The sequence below is a fragment of the Notamacropus eugenii genome, chromosome 2 (assembly GCF_028372415.1).
Source record: "Notamacropus eugenii isolate mMacEug1 chromosome 2, mMacEug1.pri_v2, whole genome shotgun sequence".
In the NCBI taxonomy this organism is placed as follows: domain Eukaryota; kingdom Metazoa; phylum Chordata; class Mammalia; order Diprotodontia; family Macropodidae; genus Notamacropus; species Notamacropus eugenii.
Genome location: NC_092873.1, coordinates 48,436,877 through 48,456,028, shown reverse-complemented (window position 1 = coordinate 48,456,028; position 19,152 = coordinate 48,436,877). Strand labels below are relative to the sequence as shown.

At 47.2% G+C, this 19,152-nt stretch overlaps 1 protein-coding gene across 1 annotated transcript in view; it reads right to left on the bottom strand.

Moving 5' to 3' along the window:
- Positions 1-307: 307 nt before the first annotated feature.
- The window catches only part of CASTOR2 (cytosolic arginine sensor for mTORC1 subunit 2), a 102,705-nt gene continuing 83,860 nt past the window's right edge, over positions 308-19,152 (bottom strand). The window contains exons 3-9 of the mRNA XM_072640135.1: positions 7,393-7,586; positions 6,591-6,723; positions 6,204-6,327; positions 3,550-3,660; positions 2,738-2,820; positions 1,481-1,575; positions 308-1,402 (exon numbers count right to left, since the gene is read on the bottom strand). Coding sequence (XP_072496236.1) covers positions 1,337-1,402; positions 1,481-1,575; positions 2,738-2,820; positions 3,550-3,660; positions 6,204-6,327; positions 6,591-6,723; positions 7,393-7,586 — 806 coding nt within the window. The 3' untranslated portion in view covers positions 308-1,336. The remainder of the gene's footprint in view (positions 1,403-1,480; positions 1,576-2,737; positions 2,821-3,549; positions 3,661-6,203; positions 6,328-6,590; positions 6,724-7,392; positions 7,587-19,152) is intronic.

Here is a 19,152-nt window from a genome sequence, read left to right as displayed (position 1 = left end):
GGGCCAGCAAGCTCCTCTTCTGCACAGCATGTGGAGCCCCTGTGGTCAAACAGAGGATGGCTGAGGTTGAGGGGGTGTGTGGGCCATCCTCAAGATGTGGCCCGTGTGGTGGGAGGCAATGGATGGCTTCAGAAGGACCGATGCCACTGGGCCAGTCATTCTAAGTACCTTTGGCTGTGTGTTTTTACAACTCTGGGGGAGGGCAGAGGAAGGGGAGGAAGCGATTTTTCTGGAGGGCCTCAGTGAAGACTCCCAGCCTAGGTGACCCAGCGGCAGCAGAAGAGGCAAAGAGATCGTGGGAGGAAAATTACAATCACCCTAGCGGAGGTTCCTTCTTTACCGTACCACACTCTTGCACCTTCTGGGGCTCAGGAGGGAGAATCAAGACAAAGTCACCAGTAAGGACAAAGCCATACTCCCTTCTGACCCTGGGAAGCCTGGTCCCCCCACTTTAGCCCAAGGTGCCAGCTCCTTCTGAAGACTGGGAGAGGTGGAGGAAACATTCTCCCTCAGCCTCTGCAGAGCAACTGAACCACTGAAGATCTGGGAGTGATGGGATGGGGTGTGCCAATGGGGTGTATGTGTGTGATACACAGAGGAAATCAGAACATATGAGGCCGTGGGGCTCGGCCTTGGCCACCTCCCACCGACTCCCTTGAAAACTGAGGAAGTCTGAAAGAAGACACCCCCCCCTCCTCCTGCCCCTGGCTGGCATTATGGGCTGGGTGAGAGCATTCTGAGGGCTTCCAGACAGTCTCACGCCAGGCTTAGAAAAGAATGTCCCCTCCCATTATCCGACTACCGTCCATTGCCAATTGGTGGCCTCTCGGGACATGGCAACTTCTTCTAGCCTTTCTGTCTCCACTGGGACGAAGATGGGGCAAGAGCTAGGCGTGGGCACATCTCCCCTTTCTTGCTTCATCTGTGGGAGTGTCAGGGTGTGCGCCCATCCGTGGTGGCTTTGAATTCCAGAGAAGCAAGCAGGGCTGTGGGTGTCCTCGTGTATACACACACACACACACACACACACACACACACACACACACACACACACACACACATTTTCTCTCTCTCTCTCTCTCTCTCTCTCTCTCTCTCTCTCTCTCTCTCTCTCTCACTCCACTTCAGGCCCAACACTGGCACTCAATGCTCACAGCCCTGGGTTGACAAGGGTTCCTCCAGAGCCCTTCCTTGCTGGCTCTGTCCGTGGGGGTCTCTACGGACCATTTTCTGGTTTTAGAAATACTGCAAGATGAGTGTTGGGGGATGAGGGCAGAGGGTGGAGGTGGGGAGGGAAGCACAGGGAGGATGGGGAGAAGGGACAGAAGGGGAGCATCTAATGCTTCTCGGCTTGACTGACTTTCAAGGCATTGATGACACCCTTGATGTTTTCCTCGGGTACCTGTGTGGTGCAGGGGAAACAGTAAGAACCGTGGGGTCCCCCACAGCATCCCCTGCCCCCACCAGGTCAGAGACTTACCAAGGCATGGTCGAACTTAAAAGTACTGATGTAGTAGGCAGGGATGTCGGCAGCTGCCAAGGGTTCTGAGATCTGAGCCACGATCCCACATTCATCTAGGAACACAAAGGCCCATGTGACCCGGGCCCCATTCCCCTGCCTGGGCTGATTGCCCCACTTTCCTCCCTTGGTCCCTCCTGCGCCATCAGACAGCCCTGTTGCTGCCTTTCAGAAACATTCCACTGCAGATACCCTTTCTGCACTGGAGAACGGGCTCCAAGGACTCAGGGTCCAATCCTGGCTCTCTGACTTCTGGCATGGAGGGACTATGAGTGAGTCACAGAAGGTTCCAGTGTCTCAGTTTAGTCTTCTGTAAAATGAGGGGCTTGCCCTGGATGGCCTCTCAGGTCACTTCTAGATCTAGGACGGGAAGCCAGGAGAGTCCCTTGTGCCTCGGCTCTGTGCCGTAGCGTTCATTCCTCCATGGGCAAGTATGTGACCACAAGCCAGGCTCTGGGAATCCTGAGGGATTTTTCTTCTCTCCTTCTACCAAACTCTACCACGCTCCCATCTCATCCACTGGCTCAGCTGTCCTTCCCTACAGGAGAAACTCGCTGCTCTTGGCACTTGGGCACCAGAGCGCCATTTTACCTGCTACTCTTTGGTGACTCGGTCACCATATTGTGCACATACTGCTCCTGAGGGTCAAAGCTCCAGGGATGGGAGAGACCAAGCCCTCCTGAGGCCCAGGGAGTTTCAGGAAGTATCTCAGGACCATTGGGCTAGAGCTGGAAGGGACTTCAGGGGATTGCTAGTGACTTGTGGTGTGGTGGAGAGAGCCAGAGATGGTGTCAGGAAGACCAGTTCAAATCTGACCTCAGATGCTTACTAGCTGTGTGACCCTTGGCAGGTCACTTCTTCTGCCTCAAATAATCATCTGTAAAATGGGATTCATAAGATCACGTTTGTAAAGTGCTTTGCAAACTTTAAAGCACTGTATACATGCCATTAGCGTTCTCATCATCCTCTTCCTCATCTTTCTCCACAGATGACAACACTGAGGTCTAAGAAAATGAATATTTTGTCAGAAGCCCCAGGAAGGCATTTCTTCTTTATCTCTCCCTTTCAGAATCTTCCCAATCTCTCCTCAAGGTTCAGTTCTGATAATACCTTTGCTTACGATACCCAATTTACAGATGAGAACACTGAGGCCTGGCAAGGTTAAATTAAACAGTGCCCGGCCCTCAGGAAGTGCCACATGTGCTTGCAGCTACTTACCAAAGCCGAGGGGTTGTCCTCCAATCCGTACCATCTTCCAGAGTTCTCCAGATGCGCTTGTGAACAACAGATTATTTGGGAACCTTGGAAAGGAACAGGTACCAAAGGCCTCTGTTAGCCAAGGTGAGTGCCTATGTGTCTGGGATGTCTGTCCTCTCCCAGGTCTCCTTCTCTGTGACCCCCAGACCACCTGCTTTGGCCCAGAAGAGAGTGGGCAATGATTGTATACAGCTGGCATCTAGCTCAGCATCCCTCAAAGGCCTCATGACTTCAAATCTGCCTTTTCTTCTTGTCTTCTTTCACTCTCACAACATTCAAATGCACAGATGGGAAAGGGGAAGATGCCAGGGGACTTTTGGACAAAGTTAAGAAAAAAGCCTGCTGGCCATCAAATTCCCCTGAGGTTTGCCTCAGCCCTAGAGATGCAGGGACAGAGTTGGTCAGAGGGATCTGAGAGATCATGCAACCTCTCGGATTCTGTGAAATGGGGAGGTCTGGAGCAGATGACGGCTCAGAATATGGGGCCCTGAGCACTAAGCTGACAATGCAGGTGCTGCCCAGGAGGGGCCTGAGACACCTGGGATGTTTGCTCTGCACCAATCACCCTTCCATGTTGTAGGATGTGAGGCTGCTCTGAGCAAAGGTGATGTGAAATTCCAGCCCACCTGGGCCCCTTGGGACTCGACAAATCCCTGATATTCAGGTCTGTTCTCCTCTGGTCTCTTCCAGCCCCAGGACGCAAGGTCTGATAAGGACATGGTAGCGGGGAGTCCCAGCCCTTGTGGTTCCTCACCCCAAACCCCAGGCCTCACCTCTGCTGGGTCTGCACATCCATCACTAAGGAGATATAGCCTTCGATCAAGGAGAAGGAGAAAAAGCGGATGTGGCCACAGTCCTCGCTGCCTACCACGGACTCCTTCACTCTGGGGACACCGGGGGAAGAGAGGCTGATCAGAAGTGGCCAGACCACTGACCCCTAGATGCCCATACCACCTCCAAAATGGGGGGTAAAAGTGAGGGGGAGGAAACACGATTCAGTGAGGCATCAGGAAACCCTGGTCCTAGCCCTGATTCTGCAGCAAAATAGCAGTCTGAGCCTGGGAGTCTCCTCCCATCTCCCATCTCCAGGACTCAGTTGGCTTATCTGCAAAATGGTGACAATATCCATCTACCACATCTGTGAGGGTCACGCGTTATAAGAAGTACAAAATGAGTTACGAGAGTTATTTTTATTATCTCCTGCTTTTCAACTTTTTGTTATTATTTGTTATTTTATTATAGTATATATAACATAATATATAAATATAACTACATATTTTATTATTTTTATTATCTCCTGCTTTTCTACTTTTTGATGGAATTCTGACAGAAACAGAAAAGTTGGTAACTTGCTGTTAGTACAGAGATAGGGTTAGGGCCTAGACCAGTGATTTTATTGGTGTAGGGACTCCCCAGATGAGGAAACTCCTTCTCTTGGTATAGGTTGGCACCTTTTCTCCACCTCACAGTCCTGGAAAGTGATTCAGAGTACTGGGTACGAGAGGACTTGCTCAGCATGGTAACAGAGCCTAAGGTAAGACCTGAACCCAGAGTTTCTGGGTCTTTCTAGCTCTGAGATCATTTTTCAATTCCCTCTGCACATCTGCCTCCCAAGAAATAACAGCTGGTTTTTATTTTCTCACATTTAATGTTTTGTGGATTACTGCGCAGGGAATTTAAAAAAATATGTAATATACACATATAGTAAACATATATATATAACACATATTATGCACATATTTAATAATTAACTTATCACAATTTTCTTTAATTACACCCTTCTCTACAGGCTCTGGGAAGCCATCCTTGGGTCACCTCCAGTAAGAGAGGATTATGGGGATGATCACAATCCTGGTCCCACCTGGTTTTTATTTTTATTTTTTTCTGTTAGATATTTGTATTTTGAGAGTTTTTTATATTATCATAATGACCCTAATTATCATCTCCATTATGAGAAAACAGTGTAGCCTAGTAAATAGAGAGCCAGTTTCTGAATCAAGAAAACCTGCCTGGGTTCAAGTCTTGATTGACACAGAAAGGGGTCTGTGACCCCATATAAATCATTAATCTTCCTAGGCCCCGGGACACTCTCTAAAGTGGGGGCCACTAAACAATCTATAAGGATGCCTGAGGGCTGCATATTGACTTAAGACAACCATGCATGAACATTATCTTTCATTCTATTTTTATTTTGTTAAATATTTCCCAATCACATTTTAATCTGGTTCGAGCCCACTTGGGCGCCACTCATAGACTCTGGGTTGGCTACCTATTTGAGATTGTAGGCAGTAAGTCAGGGGCTGATCTACACCGGTCAAGGGCACTTCCTCACTCCTACCTTGGTGAAACCAGTTTGGATTAAACCAACAACACCCAAAGTATACTCATTACCACTCCCCAGTGTCTCATTCACTGCCATGGCCTGAGCTTGCACTTGCACTTGGGCAAGATTCCTGGGCTTCCAGGTCTTGGGGTATTTGCAGGAGACTCTCTGATTAGGTTAGGGGCTGAACTACCTCCCTTTTCAGTCTGAGTTATTTTAATTCATTTATTTATTTCCTCATCACTCTCCATGTCTGTCTCCATGTTGGTGTCCAATGACACCCAAGACATGACTGTAGAATCTCAAAGGCAGGTCCTACCCTGGAAAGCCTTCAATGGGCCATCCACCTGGCATCTGCAGATCACTCCAGCTTAGGGGGAGAGGCTCATTCCCAGGGGGTTCTAAAGAATTAAGAAGATTCAGGAGCGGCTGTGATCTGTGTCAGTGAAGGGCATGCTCACCCGCCCTTAGGGATTTTATAGCATTAATATGCCCCAGGCAAAACCAGGTTAAGAATGTCAATGTGACATGAGCAGAAAAGCCAAAGAACATTCACAGCGAGAATCCAGCAAATCAATGTTTTACCAAATTGACAAATATGTATCAAACACCTGCTGTGTGCTGGGATTTATCTGCTGGTTGGGATCATTTAGGCTACTTAAACTCAATAAATATTTTTGTTGTTTAGACGCTTCCAACTTTTCATGATTCCATTTGGGGTTTTCTTGGCAAAGATACTAGAGCAGTTTGCCATTTTCTTCTCCAGCTCATTTCACAGATGAGGAAACTGAGGCACACAGGGTGAAATGACTTGCCCAGGGTCACGTAACTATTAAATGTCTGAGGTGTCTTCCTGACTCCAGGTCCAGAGCTCTGTGCACTCTGGTACCACCGAGCCACCCCATTTATGCCACAGCTTGTCTTTTAAGACTGAAGATAATTCAGAGAAAGCTGTGTGCCATCTTCCCTATCAGACCAGGGGATCCTTGAGGGCAGGGACTGGGTCTCCCTCATCAGACCAGGAGCTGGATCTTTCCCTTTCCTGTTTCCTTTCCAGCACCCAGAACCTCCCTGGCTAAGGCTCCCTCTCAGGCGAGGACCTACCCATTGGAGTAAAACATGACATCCATCAGGAGTGTGGCCACAGTGGGGAGCGTGTCAGGGTCCAGGCTGGTGACACAGAACATGTTACTGGGACTGGAGAGAGGGTGAATGACTGGCCTCTGAACTGGAAGAGAAAACAGAAAATGAAAGACTGACGAGCAAGCGTGGGACTAAAGACTTTGCTCCTGAGAAGAAACATGGACAGGGTTTGCTGGTGGGAGAGACCTAGGGTCAGCTTTCCAGGGGATGTCAGGACTTTCTAGGAAGCCCATAAGAAGGGGTTTTTTGGAAGGGGCTACATCCATAGGCAAGGGAAGGGACAGACTTGTTTTTGTCAAGACACCCCTCTCTTCTGCCCAGAACCTCAGTGATGCTGCCTCCTCTTACCCATCTTGGGTTTCACAAAGCCATTGGTGATGCCCAGGTTGTCAGCTGCTACCGTCTCCCCATTGACGACCCGAAGTATGGTGAACTCGGCTGCCAAGGTGTGTGTGACAAAAGGCAGGTCCCGCTCGCGTACCTGGGGGAGGACAGAGAGTGTGGAATTTGGGGATAGTCAGGGAACTGTGTAGCAGGACATGTCAATGCCCTTCTCTGCCCTAGGACTCAACATGCTCACCTGTGTAAGAGACAAGGGATAGACTGGGGAAGGGGGACGTGCACTAAAGTTCTTCCCAGCTCAGACAGTTTGTAATTTTATGATTTCAGAAGAGGGGAAGGCTTTTCTGATCCTCTCTCCCTGGACTTATTCCTAAAGCTCTCTGTTGCCAGAAAGGACAGTAGAGGAAAGAAGCTGGAGAATTCTCAAGTGCCAGACTGTGGGGACAGGGATGGGGGCCCCCAAAGGGAAAGTATGTGATGAAACCAATTTAAATAAGTCTTCAAAACATCTTGCATAATTTCTATCCAAATTCTATAGCCATCCATGCAAATAAAATGGTGCCCAGGCTCTAGCTTGGGAAAAAAAAAGCAGAACATGATGGGAAGCTTGGAAAAATATTTTTATGTGACAGATTATATTCTAAGGCCTCTGAAAAGGTCCGAGTTACATGGTAACTGAGAAAAAGGAGGGAGTGCCTCCAGGGAAAGAAAGGTTGGAAAATGAACTCAAAGGTGGTGGGGTCATTTACAATGGCCAAGTCCTAGGCCAGTGTAGATATGCCTGGAATGTCCCCAATGTACACCTTACCAAGATGAAGTCCGTCTGATAGGTAGAAAGCATGAATACAGAGATATTCTGGTCGGCCAACGGGGCAATCACTGACTTGGCGATCTTGGTCACCCCGATGGGCTGGGAGCTGGAGAAACTCCCCCCACCAGACACCACGTTCAAGGCCAGCCATGTCGCGTCAGCCACACTGAGTTGCTCTGAGGATGGCAGCTCTGTATGGGAGAGAGTATATGACAGTTAATCCTGGGGGATTTCGCTATATCCCAAGAGGCTGGCTCCCTAGTCTCCCTATTCTATCCATTTCCCATGACCCACTCCTCCAGAAGTGATACCCTTCCTTGATCTTGCCATCAGCTAAAAGTATTTAGACTTCCATATTGATGAACTGACATTTCTTTTTCTGATTATAATCTGCTATCCTCATAGGCTCCCTTCCCCCTCCCCTTGGCCTCCATTTATTCCCCTCCCTTCCCTCCTGGACCATCATCCCTAGCTACTTCTTCTCCCTTACCTATCTCCTTGACTTTTTGGTGAACTAGTTCAAATGGATGTTATGGTATCCTGCAATCTGGATTCTCTTGCTCCCCGGTGCTATTACCCATCACAAAACCCAGCCCTGGATGACTGCCGCCATTGGCATCCTTGATTCCTATTCCCATGCTGTTGATTGGAGCTAGAGAAAGTTCTCTGAAGTCTATTACAAATATATTTAATCTCAACTGGCCTCTCCTAGCAGTGATTCGCCTTATCCCTAATGGATCCTCTAGGCCGCTCTCCACAACCACTATTGTAAACCTTCTCTTCTCTCCTTGTGCCTCCTTCCTTTCTTATCCCCTCAACTGAAGATGCCACCTTGTACTTCATAGAAAGAGGCTTTGGACCATGAGCTCATCTTCCTCTGAGATCCCTCTGGCATCTTCCCTGCCTTTACTCCTTTCCAAAGCAGACCCCTCAAATCCTGTCCCCTCCTGACTTGGCTCTAGAAGACTGCCACCTCCCTTATCCCCACTCTCCCTATTGCACAGTCTTTCCCTGTCTCCCTCCTTGCTACCCACAAACATGCTCAGCTGTCTCCTGTTTACAGGAGGCATCTGAGATAAAGGGCAGTGTGGAGACTCCCCACCCTGGGTCCTTCAATAACCATAGATAGATAGCATGGACACAGGGCTCTAAAGTTTGCAACATGCTTTATGGTGATTGTCTCATGGATCCTCCCAACAACCCTATGACAGAGATGCTATTATTATCACACCCGTTTTATGGATGGAGAAATGGAGGCTGAGAGCCGCTGAATGACTTGCTTAGGTCACAACTTGGGCTGAATCTGAACTCAGTTCTTCCAGAATCTAAGCCCAGGGCTCTGTCTGCTGCACTATAAGGCAACCCCCCTTCCACTACTCATATCCCCCACAGGATGTATGTACCATGAGGGTCTGCATACTGGAGGTGCTTAATCAATTCTCCCTGCCTGACTCCAGGCAATATTCGCAGAATATAAAATGAGGCAGGGCCTGGGAGATCTCGTAAGTAGAGGAAACCAGGGTCTTAAGGAGGGGCCAGGCAGCCTAGGGAATCTCCGCTGCCCTCTCCCCAAACCCATGGCTGGCTCTTCCATCTCCCACCTGCTCCTCAGCAGCCCCCCCGCCCTTGGCCGTGGACCATTTTGTGAAACTTGAGTGAGCCTGCTCAGGTTCCCAGGGCAACCCAGCTTCAGTAGCCATGGTGACCAAGCTGGGCCTCAGCCAGTCAGGCAAGAGGGGCCGCCCGGCTATGGATAATCCTGAAAGCCCAATTTGGGGGATTAATTTCCACATTTTCCCATAGGCAGGTCATCCAAAGGGGCAGCTTAGTGGGACTGCTGAGATTGGGGGGCAAGGCAGGCTAAGGAGGCTTTAGAAATGGGAATGCCAGGCCTGGGAGGCTCACAACTGGCCCCCTGTTGGCCAACAATAATAGCAGCTCTGGGTAGAGGAGGAAGAGGGCAGAGAACCCGGCTTCAAATCACCTTCTGGCTGTATGACCCTGGGCAAGTCACTTCCTTCTCCTCCTATGGGCCTCAGCTTTTTGTGGATATCTTTTGGAATAGAGAGCTCTCAACATCTCTTCACTCTCTGAGATTCTGTGAAAATCCCTCCAAATCAATCAATTTATTGAGCTAAAACAAAAGTCCCAAAATGCACTGTGCTTCCTTCAAGTGCGGTAAAGAACACACAACTTTGATGTTTCATCAAGAAGCTAAAACTGTGTCCTTTGGCCCAAGATAAGCTGGGAGGAGGACAGAGTCACTGCTTCCCAAAGGCTGTTGTTTTGTGCTGGAAATAAAGGCATCCAGCACTCAGCCTGTTCCTTATCCTATGTCCCTAAGCTAAGCCCAGGATCGGCCAAGGAGGAGCCAAGAATAGGGAGTCCAGGGAAGCCTTGGGAACCCCCCTCAGAGCAACATTGTTTTGTTTTATGGGGATTCAGGGTTAAGTGACTTGCCCAGGGTCACACCTATAAGGCTCTGAGGCTGGATTTGAATTTGGGTTTCCATACTCCAGGTCCAGCACTCAGCTGCTATTACTTATTTGTGCACACACTCATTGCCCCCAGGAGAATGTAAGCTCCTTCAGGGTGGGTGAGATGGGCCTTCTGCATGGCAGCCGCTGCCTTCCTGGTCTGACTCCTCCTGACAATGGAGGTCAGGACTCCAGGAGTTAACTCCGGAGTCAGTGAAGCGGTTGCTAGTGAGTATTTTTAGGCAGCCCTTACATAAGCAGGTTCTCTCTCCTCAAGTTCAGCTGAGCAACGGAATTGACAGGCTGGCTAAGGAACTCGTCCTCTGAGCATGGAGCTGAGTAGAGAGGGGGCACACCGCTGGTGAGGGCTTGGAGGATGAGGCCAGGAACAGTGTGACTGCTCTCCTGGGAAACAGGATCGATAAGACTGTTCCTCAGAGCCCAGAGAGGGCCTGTCTGACAAGACAAGTCAAGCAGAGATGCGCTCTGGCCTTCGGGAGAATTACTGGGACCAGAAATAGAAACCCCACTGAGGACTGACTCCAGGCTTAAAGGGGCAGGCAAAGATGGCAGAGGTGTAGCTGGATTTGAGAGAGACCCCCTCCCCCCAGCCCTGCAGGATCCCCCTGAAGGCTGCCAGGAAGGTGACCTCCAAAGACACCCTGCTGCCATTTCTTAACTCAATCAGCACTAATTAAACACCCCTGGGCACCTGGCACAGAGCTAGGAAAGGCACTGAGAAACAAGGTAAAAGCTCAGCCATTTCTTGTCCTCATGGAACTTACATTCTCTCAGGGAATACAACATATATACATACTTTTGGAGACCAGACCAGTGATTTCATGGGCACAGGGTGTGGATCAGCACCTTTTCTGTAACTTTTAGTGCTAGAAAATTGCCTGTCCCCTTTATTCCTCACAAGTGGATCACCCAGGTCCTAAATTAGAATGTGTCTGAAGCAGTATTAGAACCCAGACCTTGGCCAGCTCTCTACCCACTTTGCCCTAACCCTAAAGGTCTCTCACACAAAATAAATACAATGTCGGTGGGAGGGGGAAAGGCAGCTGTGGGAGATCAGGGTGGGCTTCAGGAGGGGGTGGCTCAAGAGTTAAAGGATGTCAGAGTCCAAAGAGATCTTTTGTTGTTTTAAAATTTTAATTGATTTTTTAAAAACACCATCATAGCATAGGATCACTGGAAGAGCCCTTATCTCCTCATTTTACAGAGGAAGAAAGAAATCAGGGCTAAAGAGGTCTGGCGATTTACCCTGATTCCCATGGCTGGAGAAGGTCCGAGGCAGGATCCTGACCCCCCAGCGGCAGCAAGCCGGTCTTTGGGATAAAGAATAATAAAGAAAAAAGCAGTAAGAGCAGTCAAGGGCAATTACCAAGCCTGCCAGGATGCGCTTTGTGGAATGGGGAAACTGAGGCCAAGAGAAGGGATCCCAGATCTGGCCCAGATCTGTCCATCTCCTTGCTTAACAACTGAGGAAATTGAGACCTGAGGAGGTGAAGGGACATGCCCAGGGTTAGGAATCACCTTTTTGCAGGATCGTAGCTCAGAAAGTCAGAAGGGACCTTAAAGGTGATTTAACAGTTGAGGAAACTGAGGCCAAGCTCACACAGCTAGTAAGTGCAGAAAGCAGGATTCCAACTCAGGGCTTTCTGCCTCTGAGCTAAGCACTCTCCCTGTTACCACATGAGGTTTCAGGGAGGTGAAAAAGATGAAAAGTCTTCTGACTTCTTGGCTATTTTGGGGCCTTTTCTCCTTAATATGGCTCTTGAGGAGTTTTCTCGTTCTTCTCTCCAAGTCAGGTGCTTTCTACATACTCCCTACCAAGGACAGTCAAGGGGAGCAGGGGATGGAGAGCAGACACCAAGCACACACTTTGGGGCTTATTTTTGTCACAGCATATCCCCAGCCCTAAAAATAGGCTGTCCAAAGGCCCCCCTGAGAGGGACATCAGCTTCCCACCTACTTCCCATTCAATGGGGTGTTCTGACTTGGTCTTAGACCTGGGTTTTGGGAATGTCACCTCCAAGAAGCCACCCAGAGTTTCCCCCCGTCCTCTCTATTCCCTGCCCCCTGCCATAAAACAGACCTCTCAGGCAATTTATTTAATTCTTCTCTTTGTCTCCTTCTGTCTCCCCCTCCTCTCTGTCTCTCTCTTTCTCCCTCTCTCCCCCATCTCTCTATCTCCCTCCAATATCAGCCTTGGGAACAGAAGTGTCAACAGAATCCTGACTTTCCAACTCATGATCCTGTCTTATTTTAGATACACGGTGTTTGCGTTAACCAAGGCAGACCCATTTATTCCCCATTAGGACACTTAAGGTTTTATTCAATTGGCAGAATGTTTGTCAAAATGCAAATGCTTGATTGACAGGGACCAACCATGGTCATCCAAGGAAAAATGAGATTCTGGAATTAGCCCACTGTTCCCTATGGGATGACTTTGTTTACAGACAGAAGCTACAGCCCCTTCAGACCAAAATATTTTGACTGTGGCCAAGTATGTGCTCAGTTTACAGATGAGGAAACTGAGGTAGACAGAGGAAAATGACTTGTCCAGGGTCACATATAACTACTAAGTGTCTATCTTCCAGGGTCCAGGTGAAATGCTTTATCTACCACACCACCAAGCTGCCTGATACAAGAGTTCTTAATGGTTTGGGGTCATGGATCCCCATTCTCTTTGGCAGTCGGGTGAAATCTAAGGACCCATTGCAAAGGAAACCTATTCTATTGAGAAAATTACTAATGTAGCCAAAGTCAAGCATAAAAAACAGGGGCTGAGCCAGAACTCAGAAACCACCCCAACCCCCATTTTGGCTCCTGGAGTCTGACTTTCTTTTTTATAAGTGGGTTAATGCTCTTTTTAAAAGATCACTCCCTTCCTTCCACACATAACAGAGCTCTCTCTTCTAATAAATAAGGCAAGCAAAATGAATTAACAAACAAATTCACTGACCTCAGGTTAAGAAACTGATATAATGGAATACGATTGCACCATAAAAATGATGAATATGAAAACTTCAGAGAAACTTGGGAAGTTTTGCATGAACAGATGCAGGATGAAGTAAGCTGAACAATTTACGAGATGATTGTGAAAATGTGGAGGTGACTGAGGGTGCAGTGGCTAGAGTGCTAGACTTGGGGGCAGGAAGACCCGAGTTCAAATCCTGCCTCAGACACTTACGGGCTGTGTGACCCTGGTCAAGTCATTTAACCACCGTCTGCCTCAGTTTCCTTGTCAGTAAAATGAGGATAATAATAGCACCTCCTTCACAGGGTTGTGTGAAGATAAAATGAGTTAACACATGAAAAGTGCTTAAAGTTCTGTGTAAATAAATACTATTATTGTTAAAAGTAGAACAGCTCTGAAAGACTTCCAACAGGAACCAAAGGGCACTTCAGAGAACCCCAGTGAAAAAGTATCCCCTGCTCTTGGCCACAGGTGGTGGACCCTGGGTGCGGAACGAGGCGGATGCTAATTCATTGTGCTCGCCTCACTTCTTAGAAGAGACAGCTCTATTGAATTGGGGGGGGGCTGAAAGAGAGAGTCATCAAAAAGTGAGTGATTTTTTAAAAAGAACAAGAATCAATTTTATAAAAAAGAAAGGAGCCAACACGGGGGTGGTGGGGTAGTTCCTGAGTTCTGGCTTAGCCCCTGTTTTTTATGCCTAACTTTGGATACACCATTTCTCATCCATGCTTTAGTCTCCTAATTTGTCAAGGCCTGGCACACAGTAGGCATTTCATGAACGACGGCCGACTGACTGAAAACAGAGGCTGCTGGCAGGGAGGACCTCCCTACTGGAGGAGGGGAGGGCATCCAGAGAAAGAAAAGCCCACCCCCCCAGGCTGACACAACAGTGGAATGTAGGCAGCCCCTTGCCCAACAGGGACCATGGGGCCACCATTTTCCCTTCATCTTCCCTTCTGTGGCAGGTGGGCTCCCCCTGGGCTTTGGCAGAAAGATGTGTTAATGTGTCATTTCTTTAATAGTCTGGGGTTATTTGTGAAAAACAACTCAGACTTTTAGTATATATTTAATTTAAAATTATATATTTTATATATTTAATAATTTTATTATATATTTAATTTCCCCAAAAAACTAAGGGAATTATCTCACACAGGTTCCTTAAGTTAAGAAATTACAATATTTTGACACTAGTCTGGTGTGTGTGTGTGTGTGTGTGTGTGTGTGTGTGTGTAAAATAACAGAATTACAAGGAAAGTCAATTATCTTGAAATATAGTTATCAACATATTTAAATAAAACCAAGCGCACTGAATCCAGGCTAAGGACTCCTATCTCCATCTGTTCCTCTCTTCTCAGAATTTCTATTTTACTTGGAATTCCATGAATTTCTGATGTTCTAGCAATGATTTTCCCCTTCCCCCCAAGCCATAATCAAATGAGGCCAAAAAATCTGGTCATTTGACCAATGGCCTCCCGGTCATGAGCTCCTCCAAATTTATCCAGGCTGGTCCTAGGGCAATGGCAGTGGAGTCTGGACATCTTGTCATGAGGTTGACTCTTCTTAGAAGCTGACCCAGCTTGGTGAGGATTTCTAAAGCCTTCAAGAACCCAGGGTCATCTCCAGCAGGGTATCAGGCATGGACATCATCTGTACAAAAATGAACTCTGGCCCACGTGCTCAAATAATCAGGTGGGGCCCAAAGGGCACTAAATAATGCCAATGCCCAACTATCAGCCCAAGGTTAGAAGAGCATGGGTAGAAAGAGCTGAGGACATGGAATTTGGACCACATCATGACACAGAGAGTAGTGTGCTGGGGATTCTAATGTGCCCTAAGCAAGTCACTTCCCCCTGCCTGGATCTGCTTCTTCATCTGTAATATGAGTTGGCCTAGAAGTTGGCCTCTGAAGTCTAGACTGGACCAGGAGCCAGGTCCCATGGCTGCTGCCCTGAAGGGTCTCTCCATTAGAGGCTCGACACTGATGGATCTGACCCTCCAGAAAAACAGAGGCTGCAGGTGACCCTGGTGGTCTGCTTGTGCTCTCCCAGGCTATTACAGATACAATTAGAAGAGATGAGAGATCACCTGAGTTGGCTATTTCTCAGGTCATTAGCTCAAAGAATGTTCCACATGATTAGTCTCTGGCATTTGAGCACTGGGGTCAACCACATCTGTAACTATCCACCAATTCCTCCAGGTCAGGAGTTTCTGTGCTCCTTGAGTGGGCAGGCTGATGGGATTCCAGCCTGGTCTGAGTGTAGAGGCAGCTTTGGTGGAGAGAGGGCATTCCAGGGAGACATTTTCTTGGAGTGCTCCTGAGCCGCCATCCCCAATACTCTCTCTCTCCTCCAACCAAATCTTGCTCACCCTTGAAGGCCCAGAGCAAGTACCACCTCCTCCAGACAGCTTCTGCTACTTGGGGCCATCTGCTGTCTCTTGCCTTTGAGCTCTTGAAGTCTCAACTGACTGTGCTCCTCCCATTGCCCTTGGCAAAGAACATTCCACATTGTTAGCTCCCTTTCCATTCTGGCTCTGGCCATTTCTCCAAATGGATCGAAAATCCCAGCTTAGGTTCTCTTACTCTGGGTACCAAGGTGTACAGGAATAGAGACCCTCAGAATCAGGAAGATCTGGATTTAAGTCCTGTTTCAGGCACCTACTGTTATGTATTTCCCCTTTTCAAGGCCTACTAAAGAGAACGTCAGACATGGTCGCCATTTTGCAATGAGCGATGGCCACTAAGGATGCTCTTGGAGTCTAGTACTTAGCACAGTGTCTGGCATCAGTAAATGCTTAATATATTCTTGGTGACTGATTCTAGCTCAGTTAGGGTAAGACAGTCCACAAGATCTTCCAACTGAAGATACTGTGATTCTATGAAGTGATTTCTGATGAACCTTCCCAAAACAGAAAACTCTCTGGGACATTTTAGATTAAGGTCCAGATATTTGTGAAAGAGAAAACCCTAGTGCAGCACAGTATAGTCAAATCTCATTAATTTGGAATTGGTCACATTGAAGAAAAAAGCTAGGCTTATGTAATTTTGGCTCAGGAAATTAATCTATTAACCAAAGGTCCAGTGAGAGAGATTGCTGCAGTTTTATGTGGCGGGAAACCCAACACTATTTGCAAGCACTTTAGAAATACCATTAAATGCTCTCCTTTAAACAGTTCTTATCTATTTATTAAAGCAGGTTTTCTAACAGTATCTAGACAGCACTGGTAACTCAGTTACCTAAAAGCAAGAGACAAGAATTTATTTGGAGTTAATCCGATCTTTTGCTAATTTGAAGTGGCCATATCCTTCTCTCCCAAATTGAATGATGGTGGGGCAACGGGTCTTGTGGGACAAGATTTCATTGTCCTAGGGAACTAACTCATTGTGAGGAAACTCCCACCAATGTAGCCCCCAACTACTTGGCAATGTCAAAGACAGCTGCCCAGGGCACTCAGGGATTGGGTAATTTGCCCCATGGTCACAGAGCCAAGATGTGCCAGAGGTAGTATTTGAAACCAGATCTCTTTGGCTTTGAGGCCAGTTCTCTGTCTACCACGCACAGAAAATTAGCCACTATCTGCCTCCCACTGGAACCATTTCTGGTATAGGTCATGTTGACATTAGGTTCAGACAGCTTTACATTCCTTAGAAGAATATACAAAAGGATGGGCAAGGGAGAGAGAGGATGACATGGTTTGGGCTGGAGGTAGCCTATACCTAGACTACTCTAGGGTCTGTTAACTGCTCCTTGCCCATAACATTCAATTTCCAGTCTCCAAGCTTTTGCACAGACAATTCCCCCATGCCTGGAAAGCACTCCCTTCTCAGTTCTGCCTTGATGAATTCCTAGATTTCTTCAAGAATTAGCTCGGAAATGCTGGTGTCACCACCTCCTCCCTCCCCATCAGATTCCACTGTCTCTAATTTATATTTACTTCTCTGTGTTCATGTCATTTACCCCCAGTGGAATGTAAGGTACTTGAGAGCAGGCATTGTTTCACTTTTGTCTGCACACCCTCAATGCTTAGCACAATACTGTATTGTAGGCTCTTAATAAATGGGTGTTGAATGAATATTAATACAACGAACATTTATATAGCATTGACTACATGCCAGGTACTGTACAAAGTGCTTTACAATTAATTATCATTTCTTTTGGTCTGGTCGTCACAACAACCTTAGGAGGTCGGTACTATTACCATTCCCATTTACAGAGGGGGAAACTGAGGCAAACAACGGTGAAATAATTAAAAAATAAGGAATGATAACAACTAGCATTACATAGTACTTACTATGTGCCAAGCACCATATCAAGTGCTTTACTAGAATTATCATCTCATTTGAGCCTTACAACACCTAGGGGGGAAGTATGTGCCATTATTAATTCCATTTTATAGATGAAGAAACTGAGGCAAACAGAGAGAAAGTGACTTGTCCAGAATCACACAGCCAGTAAATGTCTGAGACTGGATTTGAACTCAAGTCCTTCTGACTCCAGGCCTGGCATTCTATATGCTGCACCACCTGGGTGATAAGATACCTTGATATGGCCTGGGTTCAAGCCCTGCTTTGTTGCTTACTGTTTGTGTGACCTTGGACAAATCATGCAGTTGTCTTGGACTCTGAGTTCCCTTGCAGCCCTAGATCTATGATCCCAAGTCCCATGTGGGCCTCAGTTTCTCATCTTTAAAATGAGGGGGTTGAACAAGATGACCTCTGTGGTCTGGTTTTGGCTCCCACCCTCTGTCCCATGGGGATGGTGGCCCAAGATTTATTTGGATTTATCTCATTTCTGTCTGCAGGATGCCTCTTTGAAGTCCCCCAAATCAAGTTGGAGAGAGTCTACTCTACTGCCTTGACAGAGGCAGGGAATCAGGGAGCACACATACAATTATCTTCATGCTGGCTCTTTCCTTTTGGGTAATGATTTGTTGAATTGGGAGAAACTGGCCTGGGGAATGATGTGGTTGGCCTGAGCCCAAAGCAGAAGGCATGGTGGTAAGAAAGCGAGTTCCCAGCAGCCTGCCTGGAGGGATGATCTCAAACAGCCTCAGTAGAAAAGGAGACCTGAGGACAGACGCCTGTCACCCCAAGAGCCAAATTTCTGATCCTGCGGCTTGGGGGAGTTTGGTTAGCATTTGGAATGAGGTCATGTGGAAGACTGAGCCAGTATGGGCACCAGGGTCCTATCCCCCTGTATCTGGGTGACCCCTCCCTGCTTGTGTGGTGTTGCAAAGTGCAGGACAACTTCCTGTCTGAAAGGAGAATCCCTTCTCCCGTGAGACTCAGTCTCCTGCTTTGATAGGTGAATGAGTTCACCCATCAAAGTGTTTTGGAGCCCCAAACATAGCAGTTCTTTAATTGTTGTTACTGTTCAGCTGTGTCTGACTCTATGTGACCCCACGGACTTTTCCTGGCATACATGGTGCTTGGCCATTTCCTTCTCCAGGGTGCCCCCATTTTACAGATAAGGAACTGAAGCAAATAGAGGTTAAGTGACTTGCCCAGGGTCACATGGCTAGTAAGTGTCAAGGTTGGATTTGAATTCTCATCATTTACTGGATGATCTATCCACTGCACCACCTAAGTCTGCCCTAACAAGTCACTACGTGTTAAAATAAGCATACGTTGAAAAAAAACTAAATCGCCAAACTGTACATGATAGGAACTCACATTTTCACATAGACTTCTGTTTGAATGAATGAATGTAAAAGCATTTACTATGTGCTAAGAGATGTGCCATGAGCTTGGATATACAAACAAACTTAAAATTGGACCTGCCTCCAAGAAGATGACATTCTTCCAGATAAAGTCAACATAGAGAAGGCAAATGAGGGTGATAAGATGGCATCTTAAACTAATTTAGCAACAGGACACTCCTAGGCTTGAAATAAGGGAGTGTGTATATTAAATGCTATGTCTGTGGAGGAAAGGGGAATTCGGATGGGATAATGGGGGACAGGAATACACCCCCCCCCCAATAAGAGATCAGCCAGGGAAATTGTGGAGCAAGAAAAAGAAAACTGGGGAATATTTGCAAATTGAAAAAAACCAGTACACCTAAATATATGCAGTATTTATCCATCCATCCATCCATCCATCCATCTACACACACTTCATATTTATTATTTTGAAAGGAAGACACTGCTAGCTAGCACTGACTTTTTGGAAGGGCACAATCCCGTTTATGGAGGAGAGGATGCATGGAAAATATTGGATCTCTAAGGTTTCTTTCAGCTCAGTCATTCTATGATCCCATGAGTTTATTTTTAAATAAATGGACAAGAGAGAGAAAG